A 27,511-nucleotide genomic window follows, 5' to 3' on the forward strand; every position below is an offset into this window, starting at 1 on the left:
ATGGGTCCTGGAAGTGCTTAAGAAAGAACACCTTTTGAATAGGAGAATCAAATCTGAAAAGAGCACATGGATGGAACATGTAACGGGAAATATTTGTTGCAATACATACAAAGTTTTTCAGCCTTTTGCTCAAGGACAAAGATTGAGAGAGCTGTTGCAGCTTAGCTACAACAGAATCAAATTGATGTTCACTGCCCTGGGCAGATGTCAAGCAGAGCTATACAAAGTGCTGTGCTTACTATGGTGCTATTTACTGTACCCGATTGTGGTGATTTGGATTAATTGCAGGAAACTGTGAAGAAAGGCAATGTCCCACGATTAAGATGGATTGCTGCGAGTAATAGGTTTTACTTGCGACAATCTTAATGTTATACTATGTAAAGTCCTTTTTTCGGGTGCTTGGTTAAATGAGACAGCATATATATTATTTTTACAACCCACATAGACAACAGCAAGGTTGTCACACAGCAAAGAGGGATTAAACTGATGCGTTCTTGTTTTTGTCTTAAAAGACTTAAAAAAACTAAAGCCTAACTAAAGAAGTAGGCTAGAAATGCTGTACATTATGTTTTGGGCTTCTGTACTGACCAAAAACAACCACAGCCCTTTAGCAGTAAAGGTCTATCTCTGAATTAGCTCTCCATCTTCTTTTTTACTGATTTGCTGCACATGCTCTGTGCTGGGGACAGTACGTATAAAATATAAATCTCACAATATAAAGCTGATTAATAATCAATATTTATTGGCAGCTTAGAAACCAGGGCAACTAACAGAATTTATATCAGCCCTGTAGCATCAATTTATATTACAGTACAACCTTATTTTCTGCTTGATAATTTGCGACGACCCCTAAGCTTAGCTGCTCAGAGCCCACAGTATTCAAAGATGGTGACCCCCTGTGACAAGTTTGATGTTCTCGATCATTGCTGCTATTGCGAAGCTGAAACTTTAGGCTTGTGCAATAAATTCAGTACATAAAATATAGCATTTTTAACCATATTCATTTCTAGAGTTTAGTTCTCCTTGAGCAGCTCATGTTTGGTAGGCTTCCTGTCCCAACCTGTGTAAAATCAGCACATGTTTGGGGAATCCCAGGTTTAAATTTACAGCTAGTGCTGAACAGGATGACCAACTTGACATAGCTGTTGCTTTACCCCGTGTAAATAATCTACAGCTACAGAGCTGTAATATACCTATGAGCCCTTGTAATATACCGATAAACATGTTCTCACCTAATGAAGTTGGGTGACCAAATGCAACACAAATGGCCTCGCAAGCCTCCTCCACATTGTAGCTCACTGCAGATGCAAGGGCAGGACCCACAGAGAACACTTCTTACCTCTTGAGTTTGTATATGTAAATATTTGGCAAAAATGACAGGAAAATAATTTATATCAGTGTATTTTTGTTTTATTTCTACATCCTTCTTTGGCAGTTTTCCCTTCCACCTGTTTTTTGGCATTAGCAGAATATTTAGACATACAATTTTACAAGAGTAGAAACAAACAGAAAACAAAACAGCCTTCTATATATATATATATATATATATATATATGTATATGTATCGAGAGAGATAAGGGGGAGAACATTTGCTCAGCCATATTAAGAGAAATTTCTGCACAGAATAACTGGCTATTCATTAGTTTAAAAAGCACATATTCTTAGACAAGGCTCAATCATATAACAGTGTGTTACATGGCTAGTAGTGTGTTTTCATGTGTGCAAATGTAGAAGCTTGTCATTGTAGGTGTCTGTCCGGCAGTCTCATACCCCTCTTGAAATGCTCAGCAGAAATATGGGTTTGGGCAAGTAAGTCAATAAGAAGGGTTTGCTGTGGGCAGCACAGACCGGTAGAAGTGGCATGAACACAATAGAGACTGTCATGCGATGACTGACACAGACTTTGAACTAAAACAAAAAAAGTTGTGTAATTAATTGTTTTATGAACATTAGCTACACTAATGAATATCCAATTATTCCTACATAATCCCTAAATATGGATATACTTCTTAAACACATTTTTTGGGGGTCCGGCAATGAACTCCTGGCACTTTATAAGGTATCAAAGACATCAAAGCTTGTTTAGTTAATTTTTTTTTCACACAAAGTTGAAACTAAAGATATAAAGCTTCTTAAAAAAAATAGTTAACATATATAAAAGAGATTAACAGATTAGTGTATACACATAAAGTAATGCGTTTTAAGTACCATTATAGCTACAGCCATTTTAATCTTTTAAAGGGGCCTTAAAAACTCACCAATATTGTTCAAACCTCTGCAGAAATTGTGTCTAAAGGGTATGTCTTCATTTTAGCTCACTCTCCTTTTCTGACTGAAATCAGACAATAATAATAATAATAATATGACAGCACATACTCACAAATGATTTTAAGAATTATGGGCCATAAGCAATAATCAATGACCTGCAGAATGGTCATGTGAACTGTAGCAGAACATTTTTGTTAGGTGTTGATGCAAGGCCAGACAGACCTCTACCTTGGCCGTTAGAAAAAAGCTGACCCTGCACTCACCCCTGTAATGCACCATCTACTGCACAACAAGAACTGTTTCAATTCAACTTATATGGTTGATTTGCTCCCAAAGATTTAGTACTACACAATTATAAAAAAGGCTTCATATAAAGGAATTTGAGAGCCTATTTTTTTTTTCTTTGAAAAAGAAGACAACATTTTTTTTTTTTGACCACACTGAAAAAATGCAGGGTAATTAAGAACAGTGACTTACCTTGCACTAACAGGTATCAAAAAAGGTGTTAAGGAAACAATTTGGTTAGAGCTAGTAAAGGTAAAATATTTCAGAATAAACGATTTCAGAGTAAAGATAAAATCTATAAGTATTATTTCAGTGTTTCAAACCTTTAAAAGACCTGTACATCAGGGCAAATTAAAAAATGGATTGGGAAAGATTACAAGACAATCATGCCCCTGATAAACAGCTTCGCTTAGTCCTTCCAACACCAGAAGATTTCAAATTGACTTCTCTGACACTGTACTTAACAGAGTTCAGTGAACATAAAATGTGTTTAATATCCACATTTCTGCAACTCTCCATATAGTGAAATTCCTGTAAGCTGCATTTAAAAGAACAAAGCAGCTGTCTTCTGGGAAATTAGTGTTCACTGAAGAGGTAGACAAGGTGTGGACTAAGCTGTACTCTCTCAGAGGCGGACAAATGCTTACAGATGCATACAGAGTTCTTGTGGTGATCTGAAACTCTTGGTGCTTAAAGCATATTTTAGAACACCTTTAGAATATCTAGAATATCCTACAGTACTCAGAAAAGGGTTACAATGTATTTATACAGGTAAGGAGAAAATGGAGGCGGCATTCTGCCAGTACCAGTTTTTTAGCCCTGATGTAACCCAAACACATTATCAGCAGAGAGACAATTCATGGGTCTGTAGACAAGTTGTCTCCTCATGAAATTTGGAAGTGCCCTTGTGACTTGCAAAAGAGGTTGAGCCTGAACTCCAGAAAGAGGCAAAGGCCTGCCACTAAAAAGTGTCCAAGGTGAGACCCAAGTCAATATTATTGCACTTAAGCATCTAGTGATGCTATTGACCAGATGAGTATGGCCAATTAAAACTGCTACCAGAGAGAAGCATGTCCCTAATAAGTGTTTCTATAGGGGTCTTGCCAACAAGCCTCATGAAGAAGAGCTGAGATATGAGTGATGCAGGAACAGCTCGGAGTGCAGGCAGCCGTAAGAGGAGACGCCCAAAGCGCTGTGGCTGAGAGGGATACTGGGCTCGCACATACTCTGTGAGGGCTACCTGGGCTTTCTCTTGTAAGCTTTCCACGTGAGCTGGATCTGTAAGGCCACAGGCATCTAAAATTATGAAAAAATACATTTATTTTAGATATATAGATTTAAAAATATGATGGATAAAAATTTAGAGAGTTATTATGGGATCAAATCCTACTCTCACCTGAAGTGAAGAGTGCAATGGCTTTTAAGCAAGCATATTCAGCTGAGTCCACCTGCAGGCGGTTAAGCTTCTCAACCTGGTCCTGGAAGAGACGAATCTGATCCATAAATGAGACGACTCGGTCAGCAGACATTGGAGAAGAATGGAATCCAGCAGCAGCCAAAAGAGGAGCCATGTGAAGTGGAAGGGCAGACTGTGCAGCACTTAGTACGAACAGTTCACTCCAGCTCAGTCGAAGCAAGGAGACCTGATCAGCCACTGCTAGTTCTGGGAAGTAGGGGATGCTCCTTGACCACTCAACAGTGCTGAAGAGAAGCCTTGCTGCTAGTTCACAGATATTATCAATGCCCATCACACTACCCTGTTGGGTGTACTGGGACCCATAGCGGGAAGCAGGATATGGCTCAGCTCGCAGGAGCTGGGAGATTAGTTCAGAGACTGGCTGTCCATTGAAGTACTCGCCTGCTCCTGGAGCAGAAGTGGGACTGGCACTGGAATGTGCAGGTGGGATGCGACCTCGCTGGACAGCTGCGGAAAAAGGGATCTTAGTATTAGAATTTAGCACTGCTTTTTGTCAGAGAGCCTGTAGAAACCACATAAAACACTATGCAGCACAATTGATACAATGACATAAAGGCATGCAGAAAAGATGGGGGATTAAATAATCAGTTTTCAAATAATAACTATAGTTTAACTTGTATTCTTTTTTTTCTGTTGCCATTTTAACAGCTACCAGGTTGATAGGTATACTGATCCTTGCAACCAGGATGTGGTTTTATAAGACAGATTACAAGATAAGTTTAAGAAAATACACATATATTAATAATACAAATCTAGCATCTCAATCAGTCTGCTTATGGGTTGACAGGGAAAAGCTGAAGTTTTTTTATTGAGATATTTTTGGTGTCTACACTGGCAACTACTGTGATCAAACTGACTAGGAGGCAAAATATTCAAGTAAGCACAGCTCTTTGCATGTTCCTTTTATTTATGAAGCAGAGAAGGCAAATAAGTCCCCAGTAGTATTTTGTTTTGTGATAGAGGACAACACTGCCTGTGCTTGAATATACCCCCCCCCAAACCTTAAAGGCTGCTGCCATGTCCTGCATACATGTGGGTTAAGCATTACCCTTTAGAGTAATGGCATACAGTATGTTTTGCCACCCTCGCTAAATATCCTCTAGTGACAAAAACATAAAACAATACCTTTGTAAAGAGGTCATTGTGAATCGCGGGACTAAAACATTTTAACTCTGCAAAACTCAGAAGCCATTTTTTAACTATATAATGCAAATGTTTTAGCACTGGTGATTCACACTGATTTCTATTTAGGGTGAAGACACACATACCTACTAGTAGCAGCTACTTGTCACGGCTGCAAAATAGTACACAATAGTGATAATTGGCTTTGCTAACACACTACGTTAAGCAAAGGCAATTCTCAGTATTGTCAATGGCAGGGTATTTTGTGGCATTCTGCAGCTGCTACTAGTATCTCTTTGCGTATGTCTTCACCCTAAAAATTGGCCCATATCTGCTCAACTAGATCCACCACAGTTTAGCAAATTCTACTATTTTCAGGGACAAGTCAGAGAAAAACTATTTTCCACAGTCATGAAGTCCATCTGCTTCAATTTACCCTTATGTTGCAACATAGTAAAATTTAAAGACAAATAAATAAAGAATAAATAAAAATGCTTGTGCGCTATGCTTCTGGGTAACTCCATACTTTTACTTTGTGCATAGGATGAAAAAAGTGCACTCTGGCATATGAAACAATATCAGAGAGGAACTTAGCAAAGCCTGAGCGAAACTCAAAATGGGATTGACTAGAGGTTCTAACACAGAACGTACAACTTTACTCCCTTGAGCTGGCCATAGACGCAAAGATTTGATCGTACGAATCTACGTTTCGTACCATTTTCGGGTTGTGTGTGGAGTGTCCCGACATTTGTCGTGAGATGACAAAAAGTAGTTCAGTTGATTGGACAGGTTAGAAAATTTCGATAATATCTCTGCATGTATTGCTGATCTAACGATATCAGTAGGAGACTGTCACCAGCTTTGTCGGACATAACTTTTGTACGATTGCTGTCAGGGGCAGAACATTGTCTGATCTGTTCTTTTACTACTTTATTTGATCTGAATGGTTAGCTAATGAAGGTGAATTGTCCATTAAGCTGCAAGTCAGTTTCCCCAAGAGACCTGCTTATCCTGAATTGTAACAAATGTATCTAAGTGCACCTGCAACGTATTCTGGGCTCTCTGCCAAAAGCCAATTACGTTTTAGAAACTGTACATCTTTTTCTGGCTGTTCTGTGAAGGAGATCAAAGAGAAAGTCTGGACATTTCAGTAACAATCCAGGACTGCGGGTTGAGCTTGGGAAATTGGAGGACTGTCTTCTGAAAAATGGGACAGTTGGGAGGTATGCAGTTAAAGTTTAAAGTAGAGACTCTGTAGTATTGCCTTGTTTAGACTACGTGATACGTCTATTGTGCACTCATAGGTAGCTGAAGGTCGTGGGTATAGGGCTATTTTACGAAGTAAAGCGCTGGGGCAAAGTGCAAAGGGGACAGCATGTCCAAAATTAAGCACATCTCCTATAAACACAGGGCTGCAAGGGAGAGGCACATAGGCAGGTGAACAGTGTCACAGAGACTATAGCAGGTGTTACATTTAGGGCTAAACAATTCAATTAAAGGCGCATTTTCTGGCTCAATGGTAGGGTAGATATGCACCAGTAAAAAAGTAGAAGTAAAATCCACGTTTATTGAATCATTTAAAAAGATGTGAAAATTCAGAAATGGATGAGCGAGGCAGGGGGGTGCATGGCTCTACACATTTCGTGACTATAACGGTCACTTCGTCAGAAACCATTAAGGGCTACCTGAACAGCGCTGCACTCTGCACCTCAAGCTGGATTTTTAATTAAGCGTGAGATGCAGAGCACAGCAATTTCATGTACACAAGTCAAGTAAATTAGCATTTAGCATTAGTCAAGTAATTTACTCATTTACTTAAGCCAGTGATCCCCAACCAGTAGCTCGTGAGCAACATGTTGCTGCCCAACCCCTTGGATGTTGCTCCCAGTGGCTTCAAACAGGGGCTTATTTTTGAATTCCTGGCTTGGAGGCAAGTTTGATTGCATAAAAACCATGTGTACTGCCAAACAGAGTTTTCTGTAGGCTTCCAGTCCTTCGTTGGCATCCGGAACCATTTTCATTCTTATGTTGCTCCCCAACCCTTATTACATTTGAATGTGGCTCACAGGTGAAAAAGGTTGGGGATCCCTGCCTTAAGCACTTTCATCTGGGCTGAAGTAAATGAGCAATTCCTGTAAATGGTGAATGCAGTATGACCAAAGCATGACCTTGGGTACAAATATGCTTTTTGCAAAGGTTTTTTTTCTCATTTGATCTCAACATATGCAGCTACACATAACACTATGGGGCCTATATATCATGCCATGTAAATCAGTGGAGATAACCATTGCTGTTGATTGTGCCCAGATCGACCAGATCTTTGCTTGTGGAAAAGCATTTTCAGGAGACTAGCCTCCTCATATTTAAAGGCCTCTATACTTCAAAAATCTTAAGATATTCACGCCTTAAAAACAGAAACTGGACCCTCTATCCCGATCTACAATGTGTGGGTTCTAAGAAGGAATTATTCTGCCCAGGATTAAGCCAAATTTAGATGGTGTTCACTCAATCATCAAAAGCAAAGTAATAGCTGAAAAACATCAATGGCAGATTCTACATTTTTCCTGTATCTCGACATATGCCAGTTTGTTGCTGTGTGTACATTTATTTTTGCCACTGTGTATATTTATTTTATTGTATATTTATTGTATTATTATATGTTAAAAATGTAAAGGGCAGCTTCTACAATAGTACCATATAAATAAATACATACATATGTATTTCTTAACGGACCCTAATATCTTAGCTAACAATGTATTTTTTGGCCCATCTATTTTATATAGTTTTTGCATGCTTTTACATCCATTAACATTTAAATGGGCTTTTTTTTTTGTTTGAGGACTTAAAGATGCACGGTTGATCGCCAGTTCCAGAGTGGTGACTTTTCATCTTTGTTTCCTAGGAAACCCTCCTGATTGCTGTGAAAACTCTGGTCTAGCAGCCTTAATTTGCCCCATTTTAAATGTATTCATGAGATTCAACACATGTCATAAATAACCCTATAAATAAAACGTTGAGGCAAATTTGGATTGACCAACCCCCCCACCCAAACACATTTATTTATATAAAACATATGCAGACCCTCCATCTTGCCCTTTCTCCTCAAATGTTTTACTACCATGGCAGCTTTGACTTTGCTGTTTTTGCAGACACGCTGCTTCCACACTCTCTTTTTGAACTACCAATGTCCTTTTTGTGGCTACCCAGTGGCAGACATTCTCTATGTTGCCTCTCTCCTGCAGTAAGTGGATTCTTACACTTACAAGCACTGCACGTTTCTATGCTGCCTCCTCCGTAATCTTTTCCTCTCACCTGTTCTAAGTTGCCAATGAATTACTCCTGGCCTTTGTGCCCATACACACAGCCACTACTCCTGTGTGTATTTGTGTATGAAACAAAGCAATGAGTCTCTCATGTTTTATATATAAAGTGCTGATGGCCTCTCCCCCCCCCCTCTACCCTACAGATTTTTTCTCCTTTCTGAGCCTATTCAGGCAAAGTTAGTCTCTCTCTCTGTCCCCTAACACACACAGCACTGACCTTCCCCCTTAGCCTCCACCTCTTCACGCCAAGCATTGGTAATGCTGGTCTCCCTCCCCCATGTTCCCTCTAACCCACACAAACAGTTCTCCTCTATTTGTATCCAGATATCCTCTGTATTTGTGCAAGCACTACCACACACCATGCTGGGCAGCCCCACATACTCAACACAAACACTGCATTAGCTTTTCAAGATCCTCTTCATTAATGCACTCCCCCATGCTGGCATCTGTTGTCTCTATACAAAAATTGTGGTGACCCACAACAGGCTGAATTGTTGATGCATCCATTCTTTAATTCAGCAGCTCCACTGTGCAACATAATGGAGGTGGAATCTCAGAGCCAGAATAACAGTTAAACGACTTTCTAGCTAGTGCAATTCTATATTTCATATATATTTTATATTTCTTATAGACTCCTCAGACAGATTCTGGCTGGATAAGCTGTACTATTCCTGCCCATAACAGCTGGATTGTCACACACTGCCACCGCTGCTTTCTTAAAGGAATTATTCAGTATAAAAATAAAAACTGGGTAAATAGATAGGCTGTGCAAAATAAAACATGTAATGTATAAAGGCTGGAGTGAGTGAATGTGTAACATAATAGCCAGAACACTACTTCCTGCTTTTCAGCTCTCTTGGTTTCCACTGACTGGTTACCAGGCAGTAACCAATGATTGACTTGAGGGGGGGCACATAGGTCATAACGGTTTGCTTTTAAAACTGAGCTGGATGCTAAAGGGGAACTATAGCGAAAATGAAAATGTAATATAAGCGTAATCACACTGATGTAAGAAACTTCCTAAATATAATCGATTAAAAATTCTGTACTGTTTCTGAAATATTGAAGTTTCCTTCTTCAAGCAGCAGTTGGGTGTCAGATATTCATTGCCCACAACAATGCACTTAGTTCAGTGGTAGTTGTCCCCACCCCCTACTCTGCGCACTTGGTTCAATCCATGTTTGCTGATCCCGGTTTGGAATGTGCTGAACTAAGGAAGTGGGGGGGAAGGGGGAAGAAAGAACTTTTATTTACTTTTTGATGCCTGAATGGGTGCTTGGGATTCACTCAAGCGGGGAAAAATGGCACAGCTAAAGCTTATTATAAAGTGTAGGGGAAAACACAGAATAGAATGAAAAGAAGATGAGGAAGGCACTCGGTATTTGTGTTGGCGGGGGGGGGGGGGTTACAAATAGGACAGAAAAAAATCAACAGGCAAAAATAAAGTGAGAAAAACAGGTATTCCCCATAAGGTATACAGAGGATGAAAAAAATATAGTGAAATAAAAAAAAAGACCCCCCCGCCCCCAAAATCTGAATGAAGCATACTTCTGTCATATAAAACCACTATACAACTCGTCTGTAATCTCCTTACCCTATTCCCACACTCAGTGAACTCTCCCTCCCTATGTGCAGGAATAAAATAATGTGGTAACATGCACAACATTCATTCAACATGTGATTCATAGCTGTGACCTTTATCTGGAAGGTCACAAGATCACATGACAAGGTGCTCCGAGTTGTCACCTGCCCATTCCTCTCATACACACCCTGTCCCTGGCGGCTAATCCTGCTACACTGCATATTAACCCTTCGTGCCTTGCCAACTATAAAATAACCAGAAAACACTTAGGGGCAGATTAGGCAAAGTGTGAGAATAGAACTCGCCACAATAAAACTCACTCACTTTCTATTCATTCCTATGGGAATTTTAAATGCACATTTATCAAATTGTAAACTACATTGATAAATACGATTCTAGAAATCTAATCTGATATTTTGATAAATTCCCCTAATGTCCCAACAAATTGCTCACACATAAGTCAGTACTATGTCAGGCCGTAAATTCATAGATAATGTCAGGTCATTTGGCCAATGTCAGCCTTAAAGGTTAAATCCCCCAATAAGATAAGCCCCTGCCTACCCCTAGATAGTCCCCCTCCTGGTTCTTCTTTGAGTCCTCTTCCTTCCCTTCGTCAATTTCCAGAACTTTTGTCGCATGTGCAGTTGCTATGAACCGGAAGACTGTTCTAACTGTTCATGTGCCAATACAGCATTCACTTAAGGAAGAATACAGAAGAGCCGGAAGATGGCACACCCATGATCTGCGGATGGAAAGATGGGAGGGGGGACTATCTAGGGCAGTGATCCCCAACCAGTCGCTCGCGAGCAACATGTTGCTCTCCGAACCCTTGGATGTTGCTCTCGGTGTCCTCAAAGCAGGTGGTTATTTTTGAATTTCTGGCTTGGAGGCAAGTTTTAATTGCATAAAGACTATGTATAGTGCCAAGTAGAGCCTCCCATAGGCTTCCAGTCTACATAGGGGCTACCAAATAGCCAATCACAGCCTTTATTTGGCATGCCACGGGACTTTTACATGCTTGTGTTGCTCCCCAACTCTTTTTACATTTGCATGTGGCTCACGGGTAAAAAAGGTTGGGGACCCCTGATCTAGGGTAGTAAGTAGGGGCTTTTCTTATTGAGGGTGAGTTTAGTTCTCCTTCAAGATGGCCATAGATATGCAGATTATTAGGCAATATCAGACGAAAGAAACATCCGTTCCAATCTTCCCACCTGCAACTAACCATTCAGATTAATATAAAGTAGTAAAGAGAACAAATAACATGATACTCGGACCATTAATTTACAGGCAGCAATCAATCGTACAAAAGTTATGTCTGACAAATAGAAGTGACAATCTCACATTGATATCTTCAAATACATGCAGAGATCTTATCGGTAGCCAATATAAATCTTAAAACCTGTCCAAATGACTGAATGACCGATCCCCATGGCATGAAAAATGTTGGGACAATCCACAATCGGTGTAGCCATGGGGGCAGCCATTCAAGCACATGATACACAGGCGATAACAGAGTTCTGAAGAATCCCATTGTACACTACAGAGATTATCTTTTATCTGCTGTGTATCCAGTTGTGTATCCTTTTCTCCTTTTTCAGCTTTGAATGGCTGCCCCCATGGCTACACAGCAGTTTGTTTATATAAGCTATAATTGTTTTCCTGAAGCAAACACAACAATTTTACCAGTGCAGCAAAACACTACGTTATATTTTTATTACTTTAAAATACTTTTATTTTTTGGTGCTAACTGTTCCTTTTAACACAAGACATCGATCTGCAGTGTTTAATATGTTGGGTCAATGGAAATCCTGCAGCTGTTGCTTGCTGAACGGCGGGCGTCAATCCTTGTGCTACATAAACTCTTTGTATCGTCTTCTTTATCCATCTGGATATAGAAGTCTATGTGGCCGTAGATCCTTTATGTGGATTAGATTTTCCATTGTTAAAATGGCTATGTATGGTGGTATATGGTTTACCACTTTAGCGATTAGCTCACAATTACTCCATTTGGGGCATCAACCCATGACCCTGGCATATGGGGATACTCCAAATGCAGCACAAATGGCCTCCTGATATCCACTCAAGGGCATTAAAGCTGTAAATCCCAAATTTCTAGTTTTTCCCAGCTTATGTGTGGCTGTCGAGCCAGGAGGCCAGGTCTAAGCATATAAGGGTAGGGTCAAGAGGTGCATATAAATGCTTTTTGATGGCAATGTAGTCAAACTACAACATACCTTCTTTCCTCATGCCCACTCGGAAGCACTTCTTCAGCCGGCAGTACTGACACTGGTTTCGGTGATGCTGATCAATCTGACAATCCCGGTTTGACCTACACAGACAGACATTAAACTTTGTTATTAAAGGACCCCAAGAACACCAGGCTTTGAAAATGTAAGCATTATGACACACGTTTAGGAATATATGCATAAAATGATTTACCTACACACTGATATATATTCCTCTGCAATATATGCAGAGCATAGCATTTGCACATTGAGTATTTGATTTATAATGGGGCAACTTTTTCAAAAACTAGGAGTGGGGTCTGGACTCCATTCTCAAAACTATAATATTTTTCGATCACAGGGGTTGTAACCAGCAGATCTTTGTTTGCTGTTAATAAAGGTGATCAGTCCAAGAGAACTGTGCAGTATTTGCTTTGCCAGCCTAAAAGCAATGGTTATAAATTAACTTTGCTGTTCTGATTAAATGTGAAAAGAAATGCAACCCAAGACTTGAGGCTGTACACGTAGAACAAACCACTGATGATTATAGTCAGTGTCAATTGTATCAATCAGCTCCATTGGGAATAGCATGCCCTGGACTGCTGACAATCACTGGAAGCCCCCAATGACTGGCTTAGTACTTCAACAACTGATAGATATCTGGGCTTCCAGAGAAAACAGAAATTCATGGGGAGATAACAGTTAAAGAACCACAGGTGGGCCCAATAAATTTAAAGACATATAAAATTATAACACGGTTCACGCGAGTTATAAGAAGAGAGTGAGTGCAAAATTCCTTATTCATTAACTTCCAAGCCATGCTTATATGCTACTAGGACATTGATATATACCTTAAAAATACACAGGCAAACAAGATACATTATTTACATAATATGCAAAGAAATGCCTTGAAGCTGTTTGTATGATGGAAAACATTGGCTTAGGCTGAGACAGTACCCCAGCCAGGCTTACAGTATCCTGGGCTAGCCAGGGGTTGCCTCAACACCCATACCGAAACACTGCACATGATTGGTTCCATAAGAAAAAACAATTGCACAAAAGATTTGTTGGTAGATCAAGAGATCAGTTGTTTGATTTACAATAAAAAAGGGTCACACTAGTCAGATAAACAAAAGAATTAATCTCTTCATCCATATGGGTTAAGTTAAATAAAACAGTGCGTGGATGAAAATTGGGAAAGGAGGATGTTAAGGTCAAAAGAAATGAACTCCTGGCCAAGAATTCAAACAAGCTGTACAAATAAGTGGTAGGTTCATAGAGCAGAGAACAAGCTGAGGTGGTATATTCCAGAATGCAAGAAAAGCACATCCCCACTTGAAAATTAAGAAACAGAAGTACAAGAGACAACAAGGAACGTGTAAAAGGGAAGATGAGCCACCTCACTTTTCCCAGTAGGACAAGACAAAATATAGGTATGTGGTGATGGCAGACGGATAAACGGATAACGGATAGAATTAAACAGACCAAAAGATTGGCAAGCCAAGTGATGTCTTCAAATTTTCATCGGTGTGCTTCTGCCCTCTGTACCCGGGTCAGCTGTGCCTTAACAGCACCCATGCAAGGAGCAGCCAAGGCCAGCAGTACTTAAAGTGGAGATGACAACTCTCCAAGGCAATAGTTGTCAGACTTTTTCCATTCAAGACTCCATTGGTCGGTCACCATCTTATCAGGGCACCCCTTAGCTCATAACCATAGATCAGTGTGTCCCATTGGCCCAAAGAATGCAGGTCAGTCAAGTTCACGCCAACAAATTACTCCACTAGCATGTTGTGGGCGGGAGGCATGCTTGACGCTCCCCCACCTAGTACTGCTTCTCTTGCCACACTTACTTGTCCAACACTGGCAAACATTTTAACATTATTAGTAAATGAAATTGCAATAAAATGTAGAATTTTTTTTTCTGTTCACTAGTTGGGGACTCTTGAAACCATGTAGCTCTCCTCCAGGAGATTTACAAATAATGTTAAAACAACTGTAAATGTTTAATGAATGGAGATTGTAAAGTTGCTTACAATTACACTTTCTTTTAATATGAAAAAACTGATAAGGCGTTCCCCTTTAAAGTAGAGATATCGTTATCCAAAAAAAAAGATACAATCACATGGACATGAACCATGAGTACCAGTAAAGAAAAACTGTCACCCTAACAAGAATTCGTACAAAGGCCACAGCCCCACACGGGTGACTAAGCTATGGGTCAGAGGGTATTCTCCTAAAAAACACCAACATTAGCATTCCTTTCAGAGTCTCAGCAGACATTCTTGCTTAACTTGCTGCAGTCACATGACACCCTGAAAGTCCTAATTTTTATATTCAGTCCATGCTTAAAAATTGAATTATTACACACAAAAAAAAAGTAAATTATGGCTGTAACATTGAGGTTAACACCAGAAAGCCCTGGTGATAAGCAAGTCGCTAGTAACGGATTTTGAAGGTAGTGTACAGTAAATTGTACAGCAACTAGCTAGGGACCAAATTACTTGGGACTCACCCTACTTAAAAGCTTTTTAAAAGAAATTAGACCCCCAAAACCTAATTTGCAAGCAGAATTTAAATTCCATTTAAAGCCATACTGACACGTTCCTATAAAAATCATAGCAATGTGTCCGCATTAAGGAGGTGCTGCACTCTGAATATTTTCCTCTAAAAGCCACCCCATCCCTGCAAAGCTTTGTGAAGCTGACCCTCCAACACTGCTAATTGTTCTTCTGCAGTTGTTTCAGTCACGCTGGGCAGCCCGATCCTTCCATAGGCTAATTACAAATGAAAACAGGACTTCAGCCTATGGAAGGATAGTTCTGCCCCCAGCCACAGAAGAGTTAAGGTCCCCATAGACGCAAAGATTTTTCGTTGGCAAACGATCGATTTCAGTGCAATCCGACCAATCTGTCAAATTATCGTGAGGTTAGTGGGAATCGAACGATCGTGCATCTTACGATTTTTCATCCGACATCTGTCATAAAATTGATCGGCCAGGTTCAAAAAATGTTATCGGTCCCAGTGCAATCGATCTATGTTTGCAGGGCCAAGCAGACAGCTACCCTCAGTTTTCCTGCCAATATCACCTGAAATGGTCTTTTTAGTTGAAGGACAAATGTACATTTAAACGATCATTTCGAGATAATCGTGGTCTCACAATAACTAAAAATTTAAAATCTTTACATCTATGGCCAGCTTTAGCTTGTCAGAGGGTCGGCTTCACAAAGGTTTGCACATTATGTTCAGGCTTAACTGTATGGCACCCCAGTTACATAAATGCTGATAGGAAAGCAAGGTGATTTTTGTTCTTTGAAAAGTACCACAGTGGCAAGGTAGTTCCAAATTGCGTGCATAGTCATTAAAGGAATTGTTCAGTGTAAAAATAAAAACTGGGTAAATAGATAGGCTGTGCAAAATAAAAAATGTTTCTAATATAGTTAGTAAGCCAAAAATGTAATGTATAAAGGCTGGAGTGATTTGATGTATAACAAGTCAGTCAGAACACTACTTCCTGCTTTTCAGCTCTACACTGACTGGTTACCTTGGCTACCAGGCAGTAACCAATCAGAGACTTAAGGGGGGCCACATGGGTCATATCTGTTGCTTTTGAATCTGAGCTGAATTCTGAGGATCAATTGCAAACTCACTGAACAGAAATGTACCATGTGGTTCCCCTCTAACTCAGAGTTATAGAACTGAAAAGCAGGAAGTTGGATTCTTGCTGTTTTATTAGACATCTGTTCACTCGAACATTTATATATTACATTTTTGGCTAACTAACTATATTAGAAACATTTTTTATTTTGCACAGCCTATTTACACCGTTTTTATTTTCACACTGAACTGTTCCTTTAAACCACACCCCTTACTGCTGTCTGGCTCACCCTGACTCTCCACCTGCCAGTTTAACCCTAAGGCATCATAAAGGGAACTTCTGCGCAGAGAAATCCAAAAGAGGCTCAAGAGTCAATAAGGGACATAGTGACTGTTGGCATTATGCAGAGTGCGAAAGCTCAACAAACCCCAAAATATGAATACTTGTTGACTGATGTATAAAAATGCTTACTTTATCCACATGTAATTATTATAATGATTATCCTGCCAATTGGCATTTCCTATGTCAGAATACATGGATGGCAACATTTGCCCATATTTAAAGCCTCAAATTTCTTCAGTAAGAATGCACCCGCTAGCTTTGTTTCACGGCCACTGACTCTTTTAGGCTGCTAGATTTTAACATGTGGTTTTACTGTATATCTTTTTTACAACATCTCTTAAGGGCAGTGGTCGACAGGGAGATTTGTCGCCTGCAATATAAATGCACGACTGTAGGCAACAATTCGCCCAAAAACGTGTCTCCACTTGAAATAACTGAAACAGTCTGTGGTAAAACCGATGCATCGCTTCGTTCTACTGAAGTGTTAGTTTGTGATATGTTGGTTTTACAAACAGCGGTTTCAGTTATTTCAAATGATTTTCAGGAGATTTGTCTCCCGCAGTTGCGCATAAATAAATGAAAATGCGTCTCCACTGGAAATAACTGAACTCGCCTGCAGTAAAACCAACACATTGCTTCTTTCTTCCAAATTTCAGTTATTTCCAATGGAGAAACATTTTCGGGAGATTTGTCGCCTGTAATCGGGCAGAAATAATCTCGGGCGACAAATTTCCCCGTTGGCCACTGCCCTTATGGTTAAATTTCACTTATTTACATCCCATCTTTTCCATTACTAGGTGTCACAGCTGCTAAGTTTGTATGCCTTAGGGCTCATTTACAAACATAGTACTAAGCATATTAATTGGATACTAATCATCACGTTTCTTTTTAACCGGAATACAAAGTTGTTTCCCCAGAATTCCAACTAAATAGTAGGCACCCACTAAGTAACATTTGGCAAAAACCTGCTTGTACCAATATAGGCAAAATTAGTTTTTCATGAATTGTATGCAGGCTCCGGTGAGCAGTGGATATGCCAGCTCTTCCAGTATGCCAATAAAGGATCTGGCATTGGACTTGCTTCCATAGGTGCAACCTGCTGGCGGCTGGTGTTCATTTTAGCATCTATTTGAGCAATTGCATGCAGTTCACGAGAGTATGCTGACTAAGCATATTAGTCCTTGGCACAAGTTGCAAGTAGTATGTATGGGAAGTTGTAACTATGTGAATATCATCAATGCATGCTCAATTTTACATCCATTCTACCACTTGTACTTGTTTTTGTAAATAAGTCCTCTTGTTACACTGCTCTGTAAGCTCATTGGGGCCAATTTACTAAAGGGCAAAGTGACCAATGCTGGTGAAAATTCACCAGCGTGACGTCTTTTCGGGACTTCGCTGATTTACTAACGGGCGCTGTCGTAACTTCACTAGCGAAGGAGATAGACTCTAGCACTACTTCACACTCTTAACGGCAGGCGAATTTTTGCTCTGGCGAATGGATGTAACTTCGCAAAAATTACTAAGATGCGGATTTTAATGAACGTTACCTCTTGCGCCAGACTTGCCTTCGCCACCTCAGACCAGGCGAAGTGCAATAGAATAGATAGGAGTTGCTCATAAAAAACCTGAAAGTTTTTCCAAGTCCCAAAAAACGCTGGCGACTTTTCAGTTTTTCAGGGTGATGGGCTGCAAAAGATCGTAAATTTTTTTTAGGGTGCCCGGCTTCCCCCCTACATTTCCTAACATATGGCACATAAACTTTACACTGGGCACATGTGTAGGGCATTATAACAACTCTATTTTATTTTATTAAGGTTTCCCGGGCTTGTGTAGTGTAATGTATTTGCTGCAACATATACGTCCATTGAAATTTAACTTCCTACCGTATGCAAATTAGCCAACACTAGCGCAACTTCGCTTTGCTTGCCGAATTAACGCTAGCAAAACTTCACCATCGTTCGGCGCCCTGGATGCAATTTCGAATTTTAGTGAATTAGCGTTGTCCTAGCGAATTTCCGACTGGCGAAGTGTGGCGATGTGAGCGAAGCCGTCGCTGGCGAATTTCCGGAGGTTAGTGAATTTGCCCCATTGCATCTTGTCTTTTATATGTATATATATTCCTACTGGTTCTGCATCAAAATAACTAGTCTATTCATGGTTGTCCATATGTTAGTCTGAAAAACAGATGTGTTTCCCATACATACTTCTATGCCCTCCCAGGCCATCCATGTGTTTTTTATAAGCTTCTAAGTAAGAATTATTTTAATTTGCTGATTTGATTTGTTGAGCCAGCGAAAATATTGCATGCCTGGCTCATTGTATCTGGCATATCCCCTAGCATGTCAGACTGGATTACACCAGTGTTGTTAGATACTGTTGAAAACTTCAAGTAAAAGGGGTATTTAGCTTCAGTGTAAGATTATTATACTTTCTACTGTGTCACTTAATGAATACTGAATCTAGCAGTGTTATTCTTTTTTACATAAGACCAACTGAATGAGCTCATATCAAAACGGGGGATATATTTTCCCTTTAAAAAAATTATTTGTACTTGTTCCAAAGAATAATATGTGATTAGTAGTAATGTAGAGTAGCTTGGAGGACAATAGGTTTAATTTTTTTTTAAAATTTTGGTGTACTTGTACCATGTTAGCCAGTCACAGGGCAAAAAAAATAAGAAAAAGGTAGTATAAAGGCGATACTAAGATATTCATAGCAAGCTTTCAGAACATTTTAGTTCCTTTTTCAAGATTACATTTTTAAAATACTATAATCACTCATGCTTAGAAATAGTTGTTATCAAATTAGCTTGTTCCTTATATTCATGAAGAAGGGCATTCTGTCACACTTCATGGCTAACAAGTCTAGCGCAATTAATATTTTCCTTATTAAAAAAACATATATACCCCAGTGGGCCGAGATTGTATCTGAAACCCATTATTTAGATCACTGCAGGATTTAGCTGTAATTAGCAGAGAGAAGGAGCTTATTGTTCCTTTTATAGTGCCATCTTTTCCCCCCAGTGGTTTACAGAGATTGCTTATCTTTAAACGATTAAAATAAGCTTAACAAAGCAAAGTTCATCTTCCCCAAACTTGTTTTTAAAAAGTACACCAAAAACCTGACTTTGTCAGTTGCTTGCTTTTATTTTTTTACCACTTTTTTAACTAATAATGCAACAGTGATAGTTTCAGTCGCTACTGAGCATGCTCCCTGCAACTAATGCAACAAGGTGTAACAGCTATGTCCTCAATTACTATTAAATGTTTTGTTTCCTACACAGATGATTAAAAATCTTGACCAAATAAAGATATTTAGTGTTAACCACTCCACTACCAACCTACTGGATGTGTGTCCGATGCTTAGCTGCAATTCCATTACCACTGTATATGCATGTTGCAAACAAGGTACTCATAAAAGTAGACTAAACAAAGATTTACATGGTCTCACCTTGGAGAAGGGTTCCCTGTTTGGCCAAATCCAACACCTTGATAGGTTCCTAGACCAGTATCTTTTAGGGTAAGGCCACACGAGGAGATTCGGGGAGATTAGTCGCCTGGCGACTAATCGCCTTGTCTTTTGCGCGACTATCTCCCCGAACTGCCTCCGCGTTTTTTAACTGAGGCAACTTTGGGCGACTATTGAAAACGCATCGCCACGTGTGCATTAGCGCAGGCGACTTTGCGTTGCAGCCTATGGGGAAAAACGCTGAGGCAGTTCGGGGAGATAGTCGCGCAAAAGACGAGGCGATTAGTCGCCAGGCGACAAAATCTCCCCGAATCTCCTCGTGTGGACTAGCCCTTATTATATAACCCTCAATGTGAAAACTCTGTGCTCAACCAGTTATTTTAGGCCTATGGCATGGGGGGGAACAGTTTTTATTATGTTGCATAAAAACAGTTTTCAGGCAAGAATTTAATGATAAATGCATGTTTTTCAGCACAATGTAACCTCAACACCCTTAATAGACCACTGCCATTCCCCACTGCTATCATCGGCAAAACATTGGAATCATTCACTTGCAGTCTAGATTGGTTGTTTCACCTCCTGGCAAAACTGGAAAGAAGTGGTATTGCCAGCAACAACGCATTTAATGTTATTTGTCAACTGATGAAATACAAATAAAACAATTTTGACTCAGAAAGCGCAGGCTTGGAATTGTTCTGCAACATCTTTATCAGACAACTTTTCCTGTTCCTTCCTCTTAAATTTTACTTATGTTAGCTTCTATATTTTAAGGAAAGACATTTACTTTAACGTAAGCAAACACTAAAAATACATTTCTGCAAAGCTATGCAAAAATCAGTTTAAACCTCTAAAATAAATTTTCAAGAAATTCAGTATTAAGAGATGCAACTACAGCAGGCCACACACAAAAAGATCCACTAAATATCAATGGCCTGACACAGTCATCAAGTAAAGACCCACTTTATATATTGGCCATTAACCTGACTAATTGCACTAAGTGGCAGTAAAAGTTAGCCCACGTATGGTCAGATTCCATAAAACAATGTATAGCTTTAATGTAATAAAATAACTATCTACATTCCTCAAGTCCCCTATCAGGCTGAAATATTCTTGAAGAGATTGATTTGGGATGTTAAATTGTTTTAAGAATATGGGCATGGCTCAACATCTGGAGACTTTGCAGCTTCGAGGTACCGTGCAATAATCTGAATTTTCTACACCCCCAGACTTAGTCAGACCTGTCTCTTTTTCTATTTTTCTTTTTCCTTTTCTCTGTCTACCATTCTACTAAAACTTCTTTCATTTCCATGAGGATTCATTGTTTCGTTATTATGATATCCGTTTTCAGGATATGATGCTTAAGGGTTGACTGAGCTAATTGAAGTGTTATATTCTGTTGTGTAACATCTGATACAGTCACTTGTATACTTTCTTGCATCAGTGTTGTACCTGTTATCTTTTTTCTTTTTTGGAAATGAAGGTCAATAAAAATTTTAAATTATAAAAAAAAAAAAAGAATATGGGCATGAAATCTTATATAAATAAGACCCATGACAACGAGAGCAGAGATCAGTCACCCTAGCATTACATGGTTTATTTTGTTCTACAACACTGTGCTGGACTACAAAAATAAGACTTTGCTGTGCAACCTTTCCCATCAGAGGTCCAATTATCGAGATCTGCATGTCCCCTGGCCAGGCCTACTAAAAGATGGTGTCATGTTATGGAATTTTCATTCAGGCGAGGGCTACAAATTGACCTTGAAGGACTTCTAGCTGACATTTTTTTCTTTAACTTTACTGGTGTGCAAAGAGTGCCATGCACAATTTGTAAGCAGCATACAACGTTTACACAGAATGAACTTAACTACATTATGTTAACTTACAAAGCATAATTAGGAGCGGATATTTTAAAAAATGACTTTACTTGGTGTATTTCATGCATTTACAAAGAAGTGTAATTGCCAGTCAAGAACTCTTCTTCAGTCTGCTGCCCTGTGCACAAATCACACACCTCAAAAGGCTAAACAGATTATAACTTTTGTGCATCATTACTCTAACACAGTGATCCCCAATTAGTGGCTCGTGAGCAACATGTTGCTCTCAGACCCTTGGATGTTGCTCTCAATGGCTTCAAAGCACGTGCTTATTTTTTAATTCCTGGCTAGAAGGCAAGATTTAGTTGGCTTCTTTAGGCTCCCAGTCCACATAGGGGATACCAATAGACAATTACAGCCCAGATTTAGCACCCCTTGGGACTTATAGCATGATTACGTTGCTCTCCAAAATTTTTTTAGATTTAAATGTGGCTCATGGGTAAAAAACATTGGGGACCCCTGCTCTAACATGATTCTAATCACCTACACAGGATGTATGTTAATCTGGCCCTAATGTTGAGAGGACAGCTAACTTTTTCCTGACCTTCAAGATCTGTTATGGGAAAATGTGATGGCTTAAGGTGTCCATACACGGGCCGATAAAAGCTGCCGACAGACCGAGTCGGCAGCTTATTGGCCCGTGTATGGGGGCCCCCGACGGGCTTCCCCGATCGAGATCTGTCCGAAAGTCGCCAGATCTCGATCGGATGGGACTAAAAATCCCGTCGGATCGCGGCCGCATCTGTTCGTTGATGCGGCCCCGCGATCCGACCGCCCGTTAGCTAGGATCCGATCGTTGGGCCTTAGGGCCCACGATCTGATCAGCTAGATATTGCCCACCTCAAGGTGGGCATATCGGAGGGAGATCCGCTCGTTTGGCGACATCGCCAAACGAGCGGATCTCTCCATGTATGGCCACCTTTAGTTGTTAAGTTACTGGACTATGACTCAGGGAGGCCTAGGTTTGGTGTCTCTTGCCAAGTCCTTGACAAAATTCCTTGTTAACCCAAACTATACAGTTTCTTGCTTGAAATATCATGTGTTCTTCACTATTATACAGGATTTTTTTTTAAAATCCCACAATACATTCATGTAGTTTTTATTCTCCTACTCATAATACAATGCTCCAAGTGAAATACTGAAACCACTGCAAGTCATATAGCTCACACCCCCTATGACAGACAGTTGAACAAGGCCAGCAGAAAGCAACTACAACAGGAGAACAGACCATACGGATACAGAAAGTTCTTGCCACCAGTTTACCAATTATTCTGAAATCTAGTATATTGAATGATAACATAACCCTCTTGAGTCTGGCCATGAAACCACTGCAGCTTCTATGTCTCTCAATCATACACTACCATTACATCGGAGCCCTGTTTAACAGTGTAATAATGTCCTTTCTACTATTTCCAAAACACTATGTTATATTCTTGCAAGAAGCAGTACTGTATTATTGAGCACTATTTTCATGCTGTGTAGAGACATGCAAGTGTGTGAAATGTATGGAAAACTCCCCATATTAGGCCAAGGACCTTATAACAAACACAGGATTGTGGTGAGGCAACCAGTCAAGGACAGCTGCAGAGCTATGACTCTCCACCATCCATTACCCTTTCTAGCAGAGATAGCATGTTGTTTCTGCCGCAGAGGAAACATCATATTTATATATCTGTTACTATTAATGTTATCATTTAATAATAAGGTGCCAAACATATTCAACAGCACTGTTATGAGAAATAGACAATTAGCGATACACAGAACATTCTATATGACTATTCATAACTAACTATTTATACCTTGTATCTCATTCCCTTCCCCTTTAGATTGTAAGCTCTTTCGCACAGGGCCTTCCTCACCTTTGGTACCAGTACTGGTCGTAACCCTGTATGTTCTATGTATGTAGTTCATGTGATTTCTTTGTATAAACACATTTATTTTACAGCGCTGCTCAATATGTTGGCTCTCTAAAAATACATGTAAATAATAATAACAATGGTACTCACCTACAAGTGTAACTGAGATTCCTGCGGACACTCCTTTTAAAGAAACTTTTGCACCCCTCACAAGTAAAAACCCCGTAATGCTTCCCGCTGGATTTATCTCCACACACCACACAGTCCACTTGGATCCCTGGGCGTTCTTCATCACCCTGCTCGGGGTCACTCATTCCTCCCTGAGGTGAGGCCTCTTCTTCTTCAGAATTCCTGGGGTATCCCTTCCCCACACCATTAGTGTCTCCGTTGGGGTCTCCCCAGCCCCCAGACACCATGGCCATACCAGCACCAAATTAACAAATTTAAAAAAATGTCTGGAAACTGAGGAGGAAAACAGGAGAAGATATTTTAAAAACTGCACGAAAATTTTAAATTCAACACTATGATTAGAGGAATATCTGCGATACTAATGTATGTATTATAGCAGAATGTGAGCGTATATGCATAGGGAATTCTCATGGCACATGTATGATAGATATGCAGTGTTGACAGGTTGGAGAAAGATGTTTACGGCTTATGTTATAAAGCTGTTGTGCTGAAAGAAAGTGACACTGGAGCAGCTTGTGAAAGAGGTCATGGATGTTGTAGGTCCTATGCCCTTCCCTGTTTGGACTGCCTGGGTTACAGAAACAAGAACGACCGGTTGAGTGAGGTCTAACAGGATGGAGTGGAATACAGCAGCCCTGAGGGATGTTTGGAGAAAAGACTGAGTAGGCTAAGTATAAAAACACAGGGTGTCTCCAGGGGAAAAAGTTGCTTTTCTATTTTTCTTTTTAATATGTATTTATGGAGAGTTGCAGTGCTTTGTCACATTAGGGCATAATAATACCAGGTTATGTCGTGTGAGGGAATAGCCTCTTAATCTGAACAGCAGTAAATGTGCAAGGCCTAGGAGGGAGCTGGAGGAGGGGAAATAAGGGTGAAAGGAGTTGAAGAGTAAGGCAGATGACAGAAGGGGCGAGTTGCCAGGCATGTGACTGCTGCAGACAATATGAAGGGTCTGGGCGATGGACTGTACCTTGGTAAGGCGTTATTAGGGGGTGAGCGGCTATAGCTGTGCCCCTATGGCAGACGGAGAAGTGGTACAGGCTATGTGTTAGTGCGAGGCGAGTTGCAAAGCCCGTGTGATTGATCGCTCTAGTTCAGAGGTGTGCTTGCTAGTTGCAGAGCATAGGATTGTGCAGAGAATGAGTTAGGGGAAATGTGGATAGTGAGCCCTGCCGTGCAGGAGAGATACCTATGGCCACTGGCAGCAGGATCGGCTGCTCCTCAGCCCGCCCCAAAGGCTGCAGTTACCCGGTGAAGCCCATCTCCGATCGCTCCATGTCCAAAGCACGGTCCGGAGTGCGGCCGATGGGAGCATAGAGGGCGGAGAGCCGCAGGCCCCTCCTCAGCTTGTGACACCGGGGAGGAGGATCCTAGCCCAGGGAGGGGAGACGAGTCACAGGCCGTGAGCTCAGAAAGCCAGCCCACATGGGAAGTGTGTGTGCAAAGGGGCAGCGTTTTATTAGAATTGTATCTTTGTGGGGGCTGCGCCTGGAGATCTCAGTGCTGTCAGTGCGAGGCAGTGTTCTAATTGCAAAAGCAACTGTTGCTGAACTGCCACCTTACACATGCCCAGCAAGCTCTGCTGCAACTTGTACTTTGTCGGCTGTAGCGTTCAGCTATTAACAGTTCCTGTTCCGTGAAGCTTTGTACAAGTGCTTCAGGCTGCATTGTTTGTCCTTGCGTGCTAAGCGCAAACTGTACATGCAAGGGCTTGTGCGCAAAAGTATCAACCCTCTAATAGTAAATTCCGTGAGTTAGGGGTCTTTACACATTTATGACATAACAGTATATTCATTTGTGTTGTTTCTCTGTCTAGTAAATAAATACATATCTATTTACACAGTTGGCCATCATCACATTTTTTTTTCAAATTTTATCTCATCAAGCATTTGTGTGTTTATTGGGTCTCAAAACATTTTGGCCAGAAGAACCACACCAACAGTGATTGGCCAGAATGAATAGAAATGCAAGCCAGCTGTTGGTGACCACATTTTGAGTGCATTTAGTCATCCCGAAACTTTGTATGGCTAACACATGGCTTTGCAAATGGTGGGATGTGCACAAGCATTATTAGGCAAGATAGCTAATAATCGACTTGTAGCGTCAGTGGTGTTTGCACCATGTTAAAGACTTGCTTCCAATTCTTCATTTGGATTCCATCCACCCTTCCTAAATGTTTCTCCATCTGGGGACAAAGTTGTAAAGAAAAAGGAGCTTCCCCACATCCTGTGTGCAGATGAAACTCTGGGAAATATGGTATTTCAACATTTGTTTTTAATTAGGGTTTTAGAAACCAAACTAAACCAAGGCTAAGTTCCAGTATTTTTGCAAGATTGCATCTATACACTGTAAGAGGCGACCTAGCCAAACGAGCGAATCTTCTTGGGTGGGCGATATGATGCTAATGCAATTATAATGAAGGGTATACGAAAAGTCAAAGCGAGGACTGCATCAATGAGCCGATGTGGTCCTTGATCCGACGTAGAAATCAAGCCTCCCTGATCGAGATCTGGCAGATGTCAATCTGGGAGGCCTATCAAAGGGCCCCATACACGTGGACCTGAATCGGAATACCTGGTACTCGTGGGTATTTTACAAAGAAAGGACGGGTAAAAGGGGAAAAAATTACAGAGATAGATACAAAAAATAGTAAAAATGATAAACAAAAGAGGGAAGAAAAGATAGGAAGCAGTTGATTGAAGAGAAATGAAAAATTTGTTGAAGGTTGGCCATGGTGTGAGGTTTGCTGATGAGCCACTGGTAGTCCAGGTTGACACTGTATACATCACCAATGCCTTTGTCAACATGTTAAATGGATGGTTCACCTTTAAGTTAACTTTTAGTATGTTATAGAATGGCTAATTCTAAGCAACTTTTCAATTGCTCTTCATTATTTTTTTTTTTTATAGTTTTTGAATGATTTGCCTTCTCCTTATGACTCTTTCCAACTTTCAAATGGGGGGGGGGTCACTGACCCCATCTAGAAAACAAATGCTCTGTAAGGCTACAAGTGTATTGTTATTTATAATTTTTATTACTCATTTTTCTATTCAGGTTCTCTCCTATTCATATGGCAGTCTCTGATTCAAATGAGTGCATGGTTGCTAGGAAAATTTGGATCCTAGCAACCAGATTGCAGAAATTTCAAACTGGAGAGCTGCTGATTAAATCCTAAATAACTCTAAAACTACAAATAAAAAAACAATTGCAAATAGTCTCAAAATACCACTCTCTAAATCACGCTACAAGTTAAGATGAACAGCCCCTTTAAAAAAATGACACTGATAAATCAGACCTTTGCTACACTAGAGAAAATGTAATAGCAACCAATATTTTTTCTTGCTCTATATGGCCTCCCCAATAGTGGGTCAAATTTGGCTAATTCAATCCCTTGGACCATGGGCATATGATTGGCTCATAATATGGGGCTAAATTAGACATGTAGGATCACATTCAGGGGTGATTCTGTACTATGTGCTGGGTGCTCTCCCCTTGTCCATGGAAGGAGCATCCCTGCTCCTGATGCGATCCTTGGCCAACAGAATTGTCAAACCTACCTGACAGATATCTGGCTATTCCATGACTAGCTATCAGTTGGGAAAGCCAGGATTTTGTCCCCATACACATCTTAAATGGAAGCAGCATTGAGGTAGTATCGTTTATCAAACCTATGAAATGACAATAGTTTCCCCAGCAGAGGAGCAGGCCTTATACAGCCTGACTTCAGTTGTAGGAAACAATACTATTCTAATACTATATAATACATGCCCATAACAGATGACAAGCTAAATATAGTGCCAATTCCATACTTGCCAAAACAGGACAGGATAAATATAGAACCAATTCCATATATAATTCCCCCAGAACACATGACTGAATAAATATTTTAGTGCCAGCTTC

General features: G+C 40.3%; 1 protein-coding gene across 1 annotated transcript; it reads right to left on the bottom strand.

Moving 5' to 3' along the window:
- Positions 1 to 2,670: 2,670 nt before the first annotated feature.
- Positions 2,671 to 24,915, bottom strand: nr2f6.L (nuclear receptor subfamily 2 group F member 6 L homeolog). Its single transcript, NM_001086712.1, has 5 exons — positions 24,801 to 24,915; positions 23,573 to 23,884; positions 12,292 to 12,386; positions 3,950 to 4,477; positions 2,671 to 3,849 (listed from the first exon to the last, which is right to left on the bottom strand). Exons 2-5 carry the CDS (start codon positions 23,842 to 23,844, stop codon positions 3,575 to 3,577), a joined length of 1,170 nt encoding a protein of 389 aa, NP_001080181.1. The 5' UTR covers positions 23,845 to 23,884; positions 24,801 to 24,915; the 3' UTR covers positions 2,671 to 3,574.
- Positions 24,916 to 27,511: the final 2,596 nt, after the last annotated feature.

This window comes from Xenopus laevis, chromosome 1L, assembly GCF_017654675.1.
Source record: "Xenopus laevis strain J_2021 chromosome 1L, Xenopus_laevis_v10.1, whole genome shotgun sequence".
In the NCBI taxonomy this organism is placed as follows: Eukaryota; Metazoa; Chordata; class Amphibia; order Anura; family Pipidae; genus Xenopus; species Xenopus laevis.